This window comes from Symphalangus syndactylus, chromosome 8, assembly GCF_028878055.3.
Source record: "Symphalangus syndactylus isolate Jambi chromosome 8, NHGRI_mSymSyn1-v2.1_pri, whole genome shotgun sequence".
NCBI classification, from domain to species: domain Eukaryota; kingdom Metazoa; phylum Chordata; class Mammalia; order Primates; family Hylobatidae; genus Symphalangus; species Symphalangus syndactylus.
This window is the reverse complement of record NC_072430.2, coordinates 112,482,290-112,498,510: the sequence shown is the minus strand read 5'-3', so window position 1 is coordinate 112,498,510 and position 16,221 is coordinate 112,482,290. Positions and strand designations below refer to the sequence as shown.

Sequence of the window (16,221 nt, the reverse complement as noted above, 5' to 3'; positions counted from 1 at the left end):
GATAAATTGGTGGTTTCTTTCATTTAAGACACAAGAAAATTGCATAGTACCAAATAAGACAAAGAGAAAAGTCTTAGTATCATGGATTTTGTTTTGGGTTTAGTTTGTGTGTGTGTTGTTTTCCAGTCATCTACACTTTGGTAACCTGTTTGCTTACCCATAATGGATTATTTTTTTCAGTTCATTCATTGTCATCTATCCAGATGCTGTGAACAGACAGCAGCTAAAGATATTGAACTTTGTTGAAGAGTCCTAATTTAAAATATCTTGTCCCATTATTCTCATTTGTACAGAGGTTCTAAAATTGCCATCACTATACATATGAGAGGATAGTTCATTAATGTGATATTCAGTATCACTCCTCCTCATTAATGAAAGCCATAGAAGCCTCTAGACATGAGTGGCCACTCCAGTTTTTCTGAAATCCAAAATCAATATATTTAGATATAGAAAAATGCCACTAGAAAGATATTTAGAGACATCACATTAAACCACCCTCATTCTGCTGTGAAGAAGCTGAAGCCAGGTGGGCATGTGGGGACTTGCCAGAGATCACACAGCTTATTACGGACACAGCTGGTACAAGAAACCTGATGTTCTGTTCCTCAGGCCTGGGCCACCACGCAGTGCTTGTAGCCCTTAAGATTACATTAGAAGTCAAAGATCAAACTTTTACCTCCATTCTGGTGTCTGTGTTAGGAAGAAAAATATCTGAGAAAAAGACATTACAGGTTCCTCAGAAGGCTTAGGAGGAGAAGTATAGGTGGAAAGTGGAGAGGGCAGAGGAAAGGAATTCTTGAATGAGACTTTGAAACTTACCAGAAAAATGTGTGTTATGGCAACACCACAGTTCACTTGTCTATCTGCCCTTGTTTTCAGAATTTTCCCCAGAGAATACCTCCTTCAACAGATCCACCTGTATTCCCTCGCCGACCTGCAGCAGGTAAGTGCTCAGAGGGGCTGTTTCGTTTTTGTTGCTTTCCTGGAGAAGTCTCTTTGTTGACTTTGGTCTTTGCACTGTATTCTGCCATCATTGGGGTAGTTTTCATCACAAACCCTGATAATTCTTATTCAGAATGGGGGGGAAACTTAGTATAAAAAGATATATAGGACAATAACAAATGTTGGCAAGGATGTAGAGAAACTGGGGCTCTTATACATTGCTGATGGGATGCAAAGTACGTTAGCCACTTTGGAAACAGTTAAAAAGTTAAACATAGAATTACCATATGACCCAACAATTTTACTCCTACGTATATACCCAAGAGAGTTGAAAACGTATGTCCACAGAAAAACCTGTACACAAATGTTCAGAGCAGCATTATTCATAATAGCAAAAAAGTGGAAACAACCCAAATGTTCATCAGCTAATGAATGGATGAACAAAATGTTTTGTAGCCATATAATAAAATATTATTCTGCCATAGAAAGAAGTGAAGTACTGATGCATGCTACAATATGGGTAAATCTTGAAAACACCATGCTAAGTAAAAGAAGCCAGACAGAAAAGAATACATACTGTATGATTCTATTTACATGAAACGTTTAGAATAGGCAAATCCATCGTGACAGAAAGTACGTTAGTGGTTGCCAGGGCCTGGGGAGAGCGAAGAAATGAGGAGTGCCTGCTCATGGATAAAGAGTTTCTTTGGAGGCTAATGAAAGTGTTCTGGAATTAAACAGCAGTGATGGTTGTACAGTCTTGTGAATATTCTGAAAACCACTAAATTGTTTACTTTAAAAGAGTAAATTTTATGGTGTGTGAATTTTACCAATTAAAAATTTGTATGAAAAGATGTAAAAGGCATTGAATATGTTAAGCCCTTGACTTGTATTCAAGCCAAAAAATTGAATGGCTTTTAAAGTTTAGTAAAACATAACGGAGCATGTAAGAGTTGAAATCATCCTTTTATACTTTTATTAGAACATGTACTTTTTTTTTTTCCTTTCATTTGTGAGACAGAGTCTTGCTCTGTCGCCCAGGCTGGAGTGCAGTGGCGTGATCTTGGCTCGCTGCACCCTCCGCCTCCCGGGTTCAAGCGATTCTCCTGCCTCAGCCTCCCAAGTAGCTGGGATTACAGGTATGTGCCACCACGCCCGGCTAATTTTTGTATTTTTAGTAGAGATGGGGTTTCACCATGTTGGCCAGGCTGGTCTTGAACTCCTGACCTGAAGTGATCTGCCCACCTTGGCCTCCTAAAGTGCTGGTATTACAGACGTGAGCTACCACGCCTAGCCACACTTGTACTTTTAATGATTGACCAGATTAGCAGCTAGGAAGAAACTGGCCTTTTGTGTGTTCAGCCCTAAATTCTAAATATGTTAAGCTTTGGTTAATCATTTAAATCAACAACTCACTCCTGAGAAGCTGTTGGACACTAGATAATGATTCTTTCAAGAGTTCGTTAAATAATAATAATAATTGTGACAACTTTCAGAGTATCTCAAACTGCTGTGATTCTGTTCTTTTGTCGTTGTTTTCCTCTCTGGTTGTTTTATCCAGAAGAATTTAGGTCAACTTAAAAACCATGCTCATATCCTTCAGTCATTTTTCTGACTTCAAATTACTTTTCGAGGATTTTTTGTGTCTTTTAATTTAATAACTTAAGACTTTTGTGTTCTTTTTGTCCCCCCAGAGCTAGGAAAGTTTTTTATTTATTTATTTATTTATTTATTTGACAGTCTCGCTCTTTTGCCCAGGCTGTAGTGCAGTGGTGTGATCTTGGCTCACTGCAACGTCAGCCTCCTGAGTTCAAGCAATTCTCATGCCTCAGCCTCCCGTGTAGCTGGGATGACAAGCGTGTACCACCAGGCCCGTCTAATTTTTGCATTTTTAGTAGAGACAGGGTTTCACCATGTTGACCAGGCTGGTTTCGAACTTCTGATCTCAAGTGATCCGCCTGCCTCAGCCTCCCAAAGAGCTGGGATTACAGGCGTGAGCCTCTGCTCCCTGCCAGAAAGTTATTTTAAATTAAATGGCAGACATGATGTTAGAGCATTTAGTTGGAGAGGTCTAAGAAAAGACTAAGGTTTTCATTTCCATTTATATGTCAAGTTGAAACCTATTTGCACATAGCAGCTCTCCCAACTCCTTCGGTCCTGCCTGACCTTTACTACATAGTCAAGCAGCAGTGGTCTGCTGGCTAGGGTGGAAAGGGGTATATTTTTACTTAAAATTGTTGTTCAAGGGGAAGAATTGGTTAAAACGCTTGTTATACATTTATCTATTTTCTGGAGTCTACCTGATCATAGTGCCTGAGGACACAGACTCTTATCATTTGAGAAGTATGTTTAAAGGCACTGAACATTCTTGTAAAGATGGTTTAAAATAGAATGGGTGGGCTCCAAAGTGAGTACTCTTTGAGGGAGCCTTTCAAACGTGAGTTTTGATATCTGACAAAGAGAAAGAATCAGAGTAATTCCATATTCATTTTAGGGTGTCAAAGTAATGTATCCATTTGGAATGATACAGCCTGCTTTTTAAGGCTTTCCTATACCCTGCTGTCTTTCTCTCCACCCCCTTTTCTTTTTTTCCTCCTTTAATAATCAAACCATACATGCCAAGCAGCTTACTTAAATCAGTGGCAGGGGTATTCTTGGTGGCCAGGCCATTAGCCCCTGGAGCCCCATAAGCAGCTTAATCAGTTTTCAGTGATCGAGGCAATCAACAGCTTATCAAACACCCTGTGGGCGGGGCAACTAGAGCTCAATGCATCCATTTACTTAACAGCTCACTCTAACCTGGTTCTTTGTGCCTGGATTTAAGAGCCCCAAACTTATATTTAGAGGAAGTTTAATTCGATTACTTTTTCTGCCTGAGGTGGGTTAAATTGGATTTAGCTTTTGATCTGTCTGCATCTTGGCTATCAGCACTGAAGGGCATCCCCGGCCTCATCTTTCCTTGGTTTCTAAGTAAATAACAAGCATGTTTTCTAGATCTGAATTTTTCTTGCAAATATGTAATGGAAAGGACACAAGGAGAAAAGAACAAAAAATACCATTGCTTTGTGAAAGGGCGTGTGGTGATATCGGGAAACCCTACCTAACTGACCCAACCACCAGCCTTATGGCGTCCTGGGCCTTATTGGCCTCTTCTGGACTGCTTCATCGTCCTGCTTCTTGTCAGTTTCAGGCATTTTAGAGTAAATTATTTTCCCCTGTTTGATTTTTCTCCTCACTGCTAAAGGTTTCTGTAAAAGCAGACCTGTCTGTCATATCAAGTAACTATAGAAAAAGGGGCTTTTAATGTTCAGATTTTGCAGGGGAAAGGAAAATAAACTAAAGCAAGTGACTCAAGAGTTATAAATCAGAAAAAATAATACAGATATTCTTCTTAAATGCACAGATTCCTGTCTACACATTTCTCTTAATTTGATTTTTCACATTAGCTCTTATTTAAAAAGCAAAACAGACATTTTCCTCTTCAAAAGGAAAAAAAAAGTAAGAATTTAATAAACATGGTGAAAGGAGATTTATAATTTAGAGATAATTTTAAAATAATATAGTACACAAAGCACTAATAATACTTAAAGATGCTGAAAGAATTCTGGTACCAAAAAAATTGCAATCTTATTGTCCTCTGTCTGGTTTTATGTTTATAAGTAACAATCCCTAAAATTTTAGCAGATAGACTCAATTCAACAATTTGGCTGAAGATGGCCGGGCACGGTGGCTCACGCCTGTAATCCCAGCACTTTGGGAGGCCGAGGCGGGCAGATCACGAGGTCAGGAGATCGAGACCACGGTGAAACCCCGTCTCTACTAAAAAATACAAAAAATTAGCCGGGCGTGGTGGCGGGCGCCTGTAGTCCCAGCTACTCGGAGAGGCTGAGGCAGGAGAATGGCATGAACCCGGGAAGCGGAGCTTGCAGTGAGCCGAGATTGCGCCACTGCACTCCAGCCTGGGCGACAGAGCGAGACTCTGTCTCAAAAAAAAAAAAAAAAAAAAAACACAATTTGGCTGAAGATTTCAAGCTACCTTACCACTGCTTTTGTTACATTCAAGACAGTTTTCCCCCTTCTCATTAATTGAATTACTGTCCTTTTTGCATGCATTTTCCCTTACTATTGTACATTTAGATGTGAGGAAAGAAACAGCAAGGATTGACAATTGCTTTGCAAAGGAGATTCCCTCCAGTTGTTCTGAGAGCAATTGTCACCTGCTCACTGTTCACTGAGTACCAGTTATTGGCAAAATTAATGCTTAGAATTAATTGTTTGTTTGACCAGTGATTGAATTGCTCACTGGTATGACTTGCACATCGAAAAAGTAGTAGTTGAATATAGTCATTATATGACTACAGTCAGTTGGTAGCGTTTAGCCATAACATGTAAAATGGAGCCAAGTAAACCTGGCCTAGTAGCAGGGCCAAGGAAGAAGCATAAGACACAGGCAGAGACTCTCCAGATCCTAGGAGCTGCAGGGAGCATGGCCTTCCTTTACTCATTTCTTGTGTTTAGAATTCCAGGTGAATTTATGTTCTGCAAACTAGATATTGTTAGAAAAACATATTCAATCCAAACTCTTTGAATATAACTTTAACAGAAGGTACTGCTCATTTTTTAAAAAATAAAATCTTACAAACTTTCTTTGAGGAGGTATGAATGCATGGTGGTTTTTGAAAATGACCAAGTACTTCCTTATAAAGGATGTAGCAGGCAACAACTCAGCGTGTGTGAATGCATGGACTAGTATTGGTGCATGTTTTGAATGGGGAAACTGAGGCACTGCTTTTTAAGAGCTTTCCTTGGTTAGCTACTTTGAGAAGGATAAATAGAATAGAATTTGTGTTTTGTTATTTTCAGTCTATCCAGCATTATCACAAATCCATGAGAAGGCTTTAAGACAGGAATGCAATAAAAATATATGCTCACCTGAGATGGCAAGACTTGTACCGTAACTCTCAATGCCTTAACTTTTGGCGTCAGCTATCTGCTTTCCCTGTTAAGTATGTGACAAACCATCTCCTTACTCACATCCCCTTGGCACTTTTAACACTGATGAAAAGGTTCCAGATTTTACCAGTAGAATACATTAGTACATATAAATAAATGGTCAAGAGTTCTTAGTTGTTCTTAAGGAGCAAATCAGAACGCTGGTTTAAAATGTCAGTCTTTGGACTGTGTAAATGATAGGAGAATTCTTCTAAAGTTCCTTCTACTTGCTGAAAGAAAAGGTCAGATTTTACTTCTAAATTTTGGCTACCTGTGCTCTTGTGACAAAACCTAAAATGTATATTAATGACTAACTCTTCTGGTATTACTCACCTTTGGGGGCATATGTAAGTTAAGCATTGAATGATTCTATTTGTGGCGATTCATGAGAAAGGATACTGGATGATCCCATGGGTGAGGTGGCTGGTTAGAGTAGGCCCTCCCCGCTACTCCCTCCACTGCCCACCACCTCACCCCCGCACACCACACACCCCTCTTGTGAGACAATCTAAGGAGCTAATTTTCTCATTATTTTCCTTCCCTGGGCCCTAAATTTCCAAATGAGACCCTACCTTTAGGTGAAGGCAATTTAGATTCTAGTTTATAGGAAATGTATTACCCAAAAAAATAAATTATTATTTTGGCAGAAATTCATTTGAAAACATGGCATGATATTGGGGGCGGGGAGACATTTCCACAGATAAGTTTTAATGAAAGAAAAAGGACAGGAAAGTCTGGAATTTGGAGTACTTACTAAAGAGTTGTGAAGTGGGAAGGATGCCAGGTGGGAGGACCCACAGCACTCAAGAGCTGTGAAAAGAGAGAGGAGTGACCAGATGTACACTACCTTTCTGGAATTGCCTAGCACTGCCTAAACTGTTTGTTTTATACTAAAGCAATACACACTTACACTAAGCAACTGATGTAACTTATGCAATATAGAAATGTTCAGTGGATGGATGGATGGATGGATGGATGGATGGATGGATGGATGGGTGGGTGGATGGATGGGTGACAGGGCGTATATGTACATATGTTCATACATATACTATGGTGAACTCACTGGTTCTCTCTCCCCTGAAAAGCAAAGCAAACTGATTAACATTAGCCGCTAAACAAAACAAAATTAGAAAAGCTGGTGATGAAATAACAATGCACAGAATTCTAAAACCAAATAAAAATCTCTGCTTATGTCAGAATAATGGTGAGTTGTTTAGTGTTGTAAACTTTCTGAACACTCCATATCCTGAACAATTAACTCTTCAGTTAACTTTTTTACTAGTCCAGCATACCCACAGAGCTTAGAAATTGTCATCCTTGTGACCCCAACATTTGTTGGAATTGGCCCCTAAAGAAATAATTCAAACAGTGGTCTTACCTCAGCTGTTTTCTAGCTAGTAAGATCACGAAAAGGCAATGTTTAAGGTATTTCAAGGCCACTTTTAAACAACATACTTTACTGAATTCTTCTTCAAGGAAGTGATGTGAGTTATTTTGCATGGCCCTGCCCCACCAAACAAACCCATTATCAGAGAACGTTTTTCTCTATGGACGCTCTTCACAGAGTCAGCAGACAAAGGCCGAGCCTAAGTGGGCACCCAGCACAGCTGCCCTTTCACCAAAGAAGTAACAGGTGATGACCTTTATTCACACAGGGGTTAACATCTTTGAATCCACAGCTCACAGGAACACAGCGCCTCAGTGCCCACAACCGAGTCACCAGTCCCAAGCCTCAGGAGCCCAAGGAACTTGTATTCATAGCTTCTCAGCAGCCCTGATCCCTTCACCATTGTCCACCCAGGCATTAGCGGCCAGGATAACTAATTAGGAGCATTCGGATTTAACAAGCAGAAAAACAAAGCGTGACAGCTCGCCTGTGTTGTTCCATGGCCAGTGCCTGTGTCCGCTGCAGCCGGCACTGCCTTCAGAAACCCCTGAACATAATCTGGGGTGAGACGAGAACGAGGCCTCCATTAAAACATCACTAAATCTCTGTTAGCTATTTTAGCCACAGCTCTTCCAACCAATTAATGAGCTAGGAAAGAAGACCATGAGCTATTTGGGGAACAAATTATGCCTTTTAAACAAGTGGGTTTTCAAAAAAATGAATGCACAGGCTAAGATCTTTCTGGGGCGGAGGAAGGGATTGAGTGTTATTCTTTGAAGTTTTGATAGGCAGGCAGCGGAGCAAATGGAAAAGTGCTGTTTCTCAAGAGAGCAGGTGTACCTTGAGTGGGTGCTGAACAGTTCATGCCTCATGCTCGGTCTCCCAGTGTGTTTCACATTGTACGGGGAGGGGAACAGGAAGAGTGACAACTGCTGCTAGGTGCCAGGACTGGAGCTGGGTCTTCTGACTCCTCACTTTCAGTCTTGATGTCTTTACTACCTGCTGAGCATAACTACTAGTTTTCTGATGTTTTGATGATGGGGCCAGTTAGCTGAGTGGGTTAAAGCAGGTGATTAGCAAGGTGCTGGTGCAGATTGTCCTTTATGCAAGCTGACTTTTCTGTTCTGCAGACCCAGGCGCCACAGCCAAATCTAACCTGATCTACAGATGATTGAAGGAACGGGGGAGCTCGGCACGGGCTGCGGCAGCAAATGTGCGGCGCTAAGGACAAAGTCACTGCCTTTTGTGGAAGCCAGATCAGAAAGATGACTGTGTGTTGTAGTTGGTTGCCCAGGTGAGAAGGAGCTCAGTTGAGATAAGGATTCCAGGAGCCAACTCGAGCCCCTCAGGTAGAGACAACACAATACCAGTTGAGGCTGCAGCTGTGGAGTTGGATGGTGTTTAGTCAGTGCTGAAATCACTTTCCTGGGAGTCCCTTGGCATGCAGTCACCTGAGTGCTGTTGTTGTTGTTGGGTTTTTGTTGTTTCCTATATTAAAAGAGCAATCATAATACTGACAAAGTGAGGGCCCGTTTTCAAAGAACATTTACTTAAAGATATAGAGTAAGGTTAGCGTCGGTCTTGCCAGTGGTAGAAACCTATGCCACCAACAGCCATCGTGAAAGGGCCCCAGGAGTCTTTCTGGTTCTTCGTTTCTATTCAGTTTCATTCAACAAGTGTGTATTGATTGAATGCTTTCTGTGTGCCAGTCATTGAGCTAGTCACAGAGGAGGCAAAGGTGATTAAGCCACAGTCCCTTCCCTCACTGAGCTCACAGTCTGATGAGAGAGGCAGATAGGCATTGTTGATGTCAGCGGAGTTGAACCTAGGGTACTTGGGGAATACATCTGACCAAGTGTGTGGCAGATTGTATTTTGCAAAGATAGCTGCAACAGTATCTTCCATCCCACATGTCTTTCTTACGCTGTGACTTTGATGCTCCTCCTATCCAGTAGTGGGATCTGTGTTCCTTCTCCCCGAATTTGGGCAGGTCTGTGACTATGGAAGTGATGCCATGTGATTTCCAAAGCCAAGTCATAAAAGGTGATATAGCTCCAACCTGGTGCTTTCTGGAGATGCTCACTCATGGCAACCCAGTGGCCATGTTGTAAGGAAGACCAGATTAGCCCTCATAGAACAACCACATGAACAGGCCTCATACGGTAGTTGTTCTAGCTGGCAGCAATCATCAGCCACCAGAGAGATGAGTGAAGACAGCTCCACATGATTCCAGCTGCTAGCCTTCAAGTCTTCTCACCTAGGCTAGAGATGAGGCTGCAGATATTATGGAGCAGAAACAAACCATCTCCACAGTGTCCTTCCTGGAGTCCTGCCCGACTGACAAAATGTGTGAGCCAATAATAAAATGGTAGTTTTGCACCACTAGGTTTTTGTTCGTTGGTTTTTTTTCACCACTAGGTTTTGGGGTAATTTGTTTTGCAGTAATAGTAACCAGAACACCCAGTAACTTGGCCATCAGGGAAGGCTTCTAGAGGCTATGACTATAAGTTAAAATTTTGGCCCGTAATCATGAGCCAGAGAGAGAGGACTAGGAAGAGAACTTTGAGGCCTTGGTAACCTTAAACCATTCTAATGATCTGATCTACAGTGTTTCTTCCATGGGGGAAGCTGAAGAAAATTTTCGCTACCAACTGTGACATTTCTTAACACTGTCTGCATGCTTCAGGATTATTCTGATAAATTGTCTCAACAAAACATTCATAGAATGAGTAAAACGGTATCGCTTCACTTCCCTCAGAAATGAAAGATTCTGGGATGTGCCTTGAGGTGCAAGAACAAGGAATTGAGTTTTAAATCTTTCCATCCCACCTGTGCACCTGAAATGTGAGCCCAACTCTTGTCACCAAGCCCCTCGCTGAGTGCTTTCTCCCTATTCATTTATTCATTCAGCAAGTATTTATTTATTTATTTATTTATTTTTTTTTTTTTTTTTTTTTTTTTTTGAGACGGAGTCTCGCTCTGTCGCCCAGGCTGGAGTGCAGTGGCGCGATCTCGGCTCACTGCAAGCTGTGCCTCCCGGGTTCACGCCATTCTCCTGCCTCAGCCTCTCCAAGTAGCTGGGACTACAGGCGCCCGCCACCATGCCCGGCTAATTTTTTGTATTTTTAGTAGAGACGGGGTTTCACCGTGGTCTCGATCTCCTGACCTCGTGATCCGCCCGCCTCGGCCTCCCAAAGTGCTGGGATTACAAGCGTGAGCCACCGCGCCCGGCCTCAGCAAGTATTTATTAAGCATGTACTGTGTATCAGGAGCCATGTTACCCCTGAAATTGAAAGGGCACATTTTCTCAGAAACGGACTAGATTCTTACTGATTATGGTCAAACTCCTGCAATCTGTCTGTGTGCCAGGAACTTGTAGTCAAAGCTGCTCATGATTCTGTTCCACTTGGTGATGTCCAGCAGGATTTCATCCCTTGATGCCTTGGACTAGCCATCCCACCACACCCACAGTTGGTCTTCAAGGGACTAGAGGGATAAGCAGAAGGCACTATATTCAGGTGTTTGAGGGCTGAGGAGGTTTCCAGCACTTCACCCAATTCAGAAATGTAACCAGGATGCATGACAACCTCAGAAGACAGCATTGCCACATGTGTCTTAGCGGACATCATTGTCTCCATGTGATAGTGGCCTGCAATTCCTTCCATATTTGGAACTTGCAGCTTTTCAACAATATTACACCCATCTTTGTGAGGAAACATTAGAAGGCTGATGGGGGCAGCTTTTCATATTGTTGTTTGGCTTTTATTTGAACTTCTGGCTAAAGCCTAGTGAACCATCAACACATTTGCTCCTGGAATTTTATTTTATTTTATTTATTTTTTTGAGACAGGGTCTTACTCTGCTGGCCAGGCTGGAGTGCAGGGGCGTGATCATGGCTGGCTGCAGCTTTGACTTCCTGAGCCTGAGCAATCCTCCCATCTCAGCCTCCCAGGTAGCTGAAACCATAGGCATGCGCCACCATGCTACCGCTGATTTTTTAAATGTTTTGTAGAGGTGGGGGTCTCCCTATGTTGCTCAGGCTGGCCTTGAATTCCTGGACTCAAGCAATCCTCCCACCTCAGCCCCCTGCGTAGCTGGGACTACAGGCTTGCACCACCATGCCCAGCTAATTTTTGTGGGGTTTTTTGGTAGAGACGGGGTTTCGCCATGTTACCTGGGCTGATCTCGAACTCCTGGGCTCAAGTGATTTGCCTGCCCCAACCTTCCAAAGTGCTGAGTTTACAGGCGTGAGCCAGCACGCCTGGTCCATTTCACGTTTTAAAGGAGGGAATTCTGGCTCTAGAATAGAGCTGTGTTGACTGGGATTCCTGCAGAGACCAGGCAAATGGCATCTGTCCCTGAAGCAGGCCCGAGGGGAGACAGGTTGTGCGGATGAGCCAGAGAAAGCTTCCATATCTGAAGGGGGCAGCTGTTACTCAGTAGCCCCAGAGTTGTCTGCTCTTCCCGTTTTCCAAGAGAAGCCGGAAATCTGTATTTTTATGTGAAATTTCTCAATATTTAAACACTCTGCATGCCAAACAAAACACAGCCACCAGTTTTGACCTCTGCTTTATAATAGAGAATGCCTGCTTTTGTTCCGTCAAACTAATGAATGCTGAATTACGAGAAGGAATTTAGAGGTTAGTGTTAGATTGTGCTCCTCAAAAGGCGGCAGACCCCATCCCAAACCCTTGAGATACTAATTGACAGACTTGCACAGGCTGACAGCTGGACTCTGAAAGTGGACACACACAAGGAAACAGCCAAGCGATTCCAGGTCACTTTGCAAGGTCAGGGCAGCAATGCAAACATTAGGAAGGCTGAAGACAAAGGTCAGGTGGCAGCAAGGAAGCCCTACATTCCCTTAAGCTGTTGGTTGATAAATCATATTCTAAAGGTATCACTAGACTCCCTCACCCTGGCATTGCTTTGTGAGGTGGAAAATTAAATAGAAATCGAAATTAAGATGGCTGTCAGGAGCTTTTAGGAGGCCAGCACGCCAGTGTGAGGTGAACGTGGGATGGAGTTTCTGCCTGGAGCAAAGGTCTCCTAAGGGATGATGATATCCAACATTGGGCATTGCAGAGGTGCTGGCTGCTGCAGCGGTCACACACTGGAGCTTTGGAGGCCGCCTGCCTATGTTCAAATGCCAGCTCACCCCAGAAATACTAGGTGACCTTGGGCAAGTCACCTCTCTTTGTGCCTTAAGCACTTCATCTCTGAAGTGAGAATAATAGTACCTGCCCCCGAAGGTTGTTGTGAGGCCTTAGAGTTAGTATGCATAAAGCACTTTGAACTTTGCCTGACACTTAAGGGCTTAGGAGATAGGTGCTTTACTAGGGGTAGAGTATTGCTATTAGTGTTGCTGTGAGGTGTGGACCTTGTATAAATGGCTCCTGGAAGCTTTCTTCAGCGTCATCAAGACATTGCATCTGTGGACACTAGACCACAACCATTGCCACAAAAGCAATGCTTGCTATGTCCCAGTTTTCCCCCTCATGTTCCAGAGGGGATTCTAGGCCATAGAAACCTGCTATAGCTGCAGCTATACAGTCACCATATGGAGCAGCACTTTGCTAGGGAATGCAGAAAAGCTTCATTTCCTCTTGCCTCCAGGATGATCCTAGACCAGACCTCCCCAGTGGCTCCATAGGGGAATTGCACCTGGAGAGCCCCCACCCTCTTGAGCCAAGGAACTCTCCCTAGGCCTGCACTTGAGTGAGTGGTAGGTACTACGTACCCTCTGAACCTTGCCAGTCTTTGTTCTTGCTGAGAGAGGTCTTCAGGGCTTGCACCCGAAGGTGGATTTTGGCTTGCTGAAAAAGGGAAGCACCTTCAGCACTTGTTTCTTGCGAGAATGCATGACCTTTTGGTGGGCTATGCACAGACATCTTTTGAATTTTAACAAAAAGCAGTCTTTCTGTAAATTTTGTAGAATCCTGGAGTACACATTTTTGTGCTTAAAGAAAACCATGGAGTCCACGCTCTTTCTGCAGCTGCAGAGAGAAGCTTATCAGACTGAAATGTTGGCAGAAACAAAGAGACGCCATGTTCCTTCCCACCTGCAATTATAGTTTTACTAGGTTGTAAAGCACACATAGAATTTGCAGTACATTCTTCCCTTGCAGTAGGGGAGAGGCCCTGCTGTGAATGTAATTGGCTTTCTAGCTTCCTTTAACATTGAGGTGGAAGGGAACTGGACCGAAGGGCCTTTACTCTTAGAATTAACTGATGTTGAATTGTGTTCAAATTCCATGCATCTCCCTGAATGCATTTGTTCCATTAAGTCTTAGTCAGAAGTGGAGGCACAGCTTACCTCTGAAAATATTCCAGTCCCTATCATTTCTCATCACTTTGTAAAAGCTGAGTTTCTTTCTTTTTAAAAAATGGATTTTTAACTTAACCCTGGTAGGGATTATTTTCCATCCTGTTAACCTCTGTTAAAGATGTATGGCATCTTTAGATGACAATTTCATACAGTACAGCCCATTTGGGTCACTTTTTATTCTGGCTTTGGCCTTGCAACTGTATCAGTTCCCAGGAAGAGGACCACAGGCATGTATTTGGATGGAAACTGTATTACTTTACTTCTCGAGTCCTCAGTGTCTTCATTCATGAAGTAAGAGGATTGGATTAAACAATCTTTACAGCCCCTTCCAGCTCTAGGGCCCTCGTTCTGTGATTTTATAGAGCTCGAGAAGTATTGAAATTGTGGAAGTCTTTCTGCGTGTATCTGCTTTCTGGGGGCTCCCAGCCAGTTTGCACGAAGTTTCCAGGCTTCTGGGTGCAGCAAGGAACCTGGAATGAGAGCCAGGTCGCTGAGTGTAGGCTCAGCACCTTCAGTTCTAACTGACAAATGGCTGGATTTCCATTTGCCAAAGGTCAACTATTTCAACTTTTTGTCAGGAAATAGCAGCTTTAAGCATTTTGACAAATATGAGCTGAAGGACAGCTTATTAAAACAAGTTAAATATACTGATTTTATATTTTCCTTAAAGACGAATTGTTGTCTTAATACCTTACAATTCAGTGGCAGTTAAAATAATGCCCAGTAAACAAAAGTTGGCCAATAAAAACATGCAGAAGATAATATGCCACCTAGTGGGTTTCCTCCTAAAACGGGCAGCACCAGTCAGGTTATCTGGTGAACTGTGAGTTGGCATTTGTGTTTGGGCTAACAACAGAGAGCCCGTTGCAGCTGAGGTTTGCAAGAGGTGGAACTATTTAAGAACTTGGGCTATAAGGGACATTAAGGGAATGGGGCACCGTAAGGGAAGCTTTAGAGCTGAACAACAAAGGAAATCAGGGGAAAGAGACTGTGAAAGGATTCTTGGCTAGAGCAGAGGTCAAGGGCACAGAGAGAAAGTAGGCTAGGCAATCACGGGTAATAAAACTACTGATTTGAGTTTCACCTTTTTCTCTTTTCTCTGCCTACTGCCTGCTGGGGACAGGGACTGATCATCTGGCAGACAGGCAGATATGCTGAAAGGGCCAGGATCCTCAGCCTGTTTGCTCCATCCCTGACTTAGTATGGTGCAGTCTCACTGAAGGCAAGGGGCCTGCCTGGTTCACTGTCATTTTATAGCACTTAGCCAAGAGGAGAGAGGAAGGGATGGCCAGAAAACCCACGACCCAGGATGACAGCAACAGTTTATCCTTTATCAAGTCACAAAATACCTCTGCTGCTTAAAATCTTTCTTTGTAAAATGAGAAGGTTGTACTAAATAATTAGATTAAAAATAGCTCCCTTTTAGTATATGCTCAAAAAATGTTACTCACTTTTATTATTGAGTGCTTACATTAGGCCAGACCCTGTCCTAAATCTACATGGATTATCTCATTTAATCCACACAATAGCCCTATATAATATACCTATAATAATAGATGCTATTATTATCCACATTTCACCAAAGAGATTTACTGGCACAAAGTCGTCCAGCTAAAGTGGAGGAGCTGGGATTCAAACCCAAGCTGTCCTGTTCTAGCACATGTCCTGTTTTGTTATGTTTTTTCAATTTTGCGTGAAATGTTTCAAACGTATTAAAAGAAAGAAGAATGAATGCTGCCAGCTGCACGATTGCTCCTGCAGTGGAAGGACTCCCTTCTTTAGAGAAATGGGCACACACTCTGAACCACTAAATTGGACTGTTATCTCCCAGCACTCACATTCTCTATTTCTAGAGGCAAACTGCTATCAAATCCACCTGGCAGCAAAGCCAACCCCACCCCACCACCCCAACCACCACCATTTCTGAAACTCTACCATGTCTTTCCACTGGTTGGAAGGCAGGAATAATAGGGCAAAGAGGGGGGAAAGAAAAGGGCAAATGCACCCATCATTTGCCCTGGAGTGCCATCACCATGCATGGCAAAAAACCCAGTGCTTGGAAAGACTCTGTAGATATTGGGATTATATTGGTCAGGCCCAGCTTCCTGCCCAGTTTCCCCCAAATAGGCTGTAACTCCTAAAATTATTTATAGGTCAGTTTCAACTGGTGCCACGGTGGTCAAAATATTTTATTCTGTCTACACCAATGACCTGTAGTCATCAAAAACAGCAAGATGCTAGAACAAAGCAACTGGATAATCCACAGAATATATTGCAGTCCAAAAGGGAATGCAGCCTAATTAGATATGGATGTATGATGCTGCGAATTTGCTTTTTGCTTTTTTGATTATTTATTTTTAAGACCAGGACTCTGTCTGTCACCCAGGCTGGAATGCAATGCATGATCCCAGCTCACTGCAGCCTCGACTTCCCAGGCTCAAGCAATCCTCCCACCTCAGTCTCTCATGCAGCTGATACTACAGGTGTGCGCCACCACACCCAGCTAATTTTTTTTATTTTTAGTAGAGACAAGGTCTCGCTGTGTTTTGCAGGCTGGTCTCCAACTCCTGAG

General features: G+C 42.8%; 1 protein-coding gene across 7 annotated transcripts in view; it reads left to right on the top strand.

The window, feature by feature from the left end:
- Nucleotides 1-16,221, top strand: part of PLEKHM3 (pleckstrin homology domain containing M3) — a 223,753-nt gene that overhangs the window by 133,327 nt on the left and 74,205 nt on the right. For 4 of the 7 annotated variants that reach the window (XM_063645025.1, XM_055290390.2, XM_055290391.2 and 1 more), the window contains exon 6: nucleotides 880-943. In XM_063645025.1, the coding sequence (XP_063501095.1) occupies nucleotides 880-943 (64 nt within the window). Of the gene's footprint in view, nucleotides 1-879; nucleotides 944-1,963; nucleotides 2,628-8,451; nucleotides 9,707-16,221 lie in introns of those variants that run through there. The other 3 variants (XM_063645028.1, XM_055290392.2, XM_063645027.1) reach the window with 3 other exon arrangements.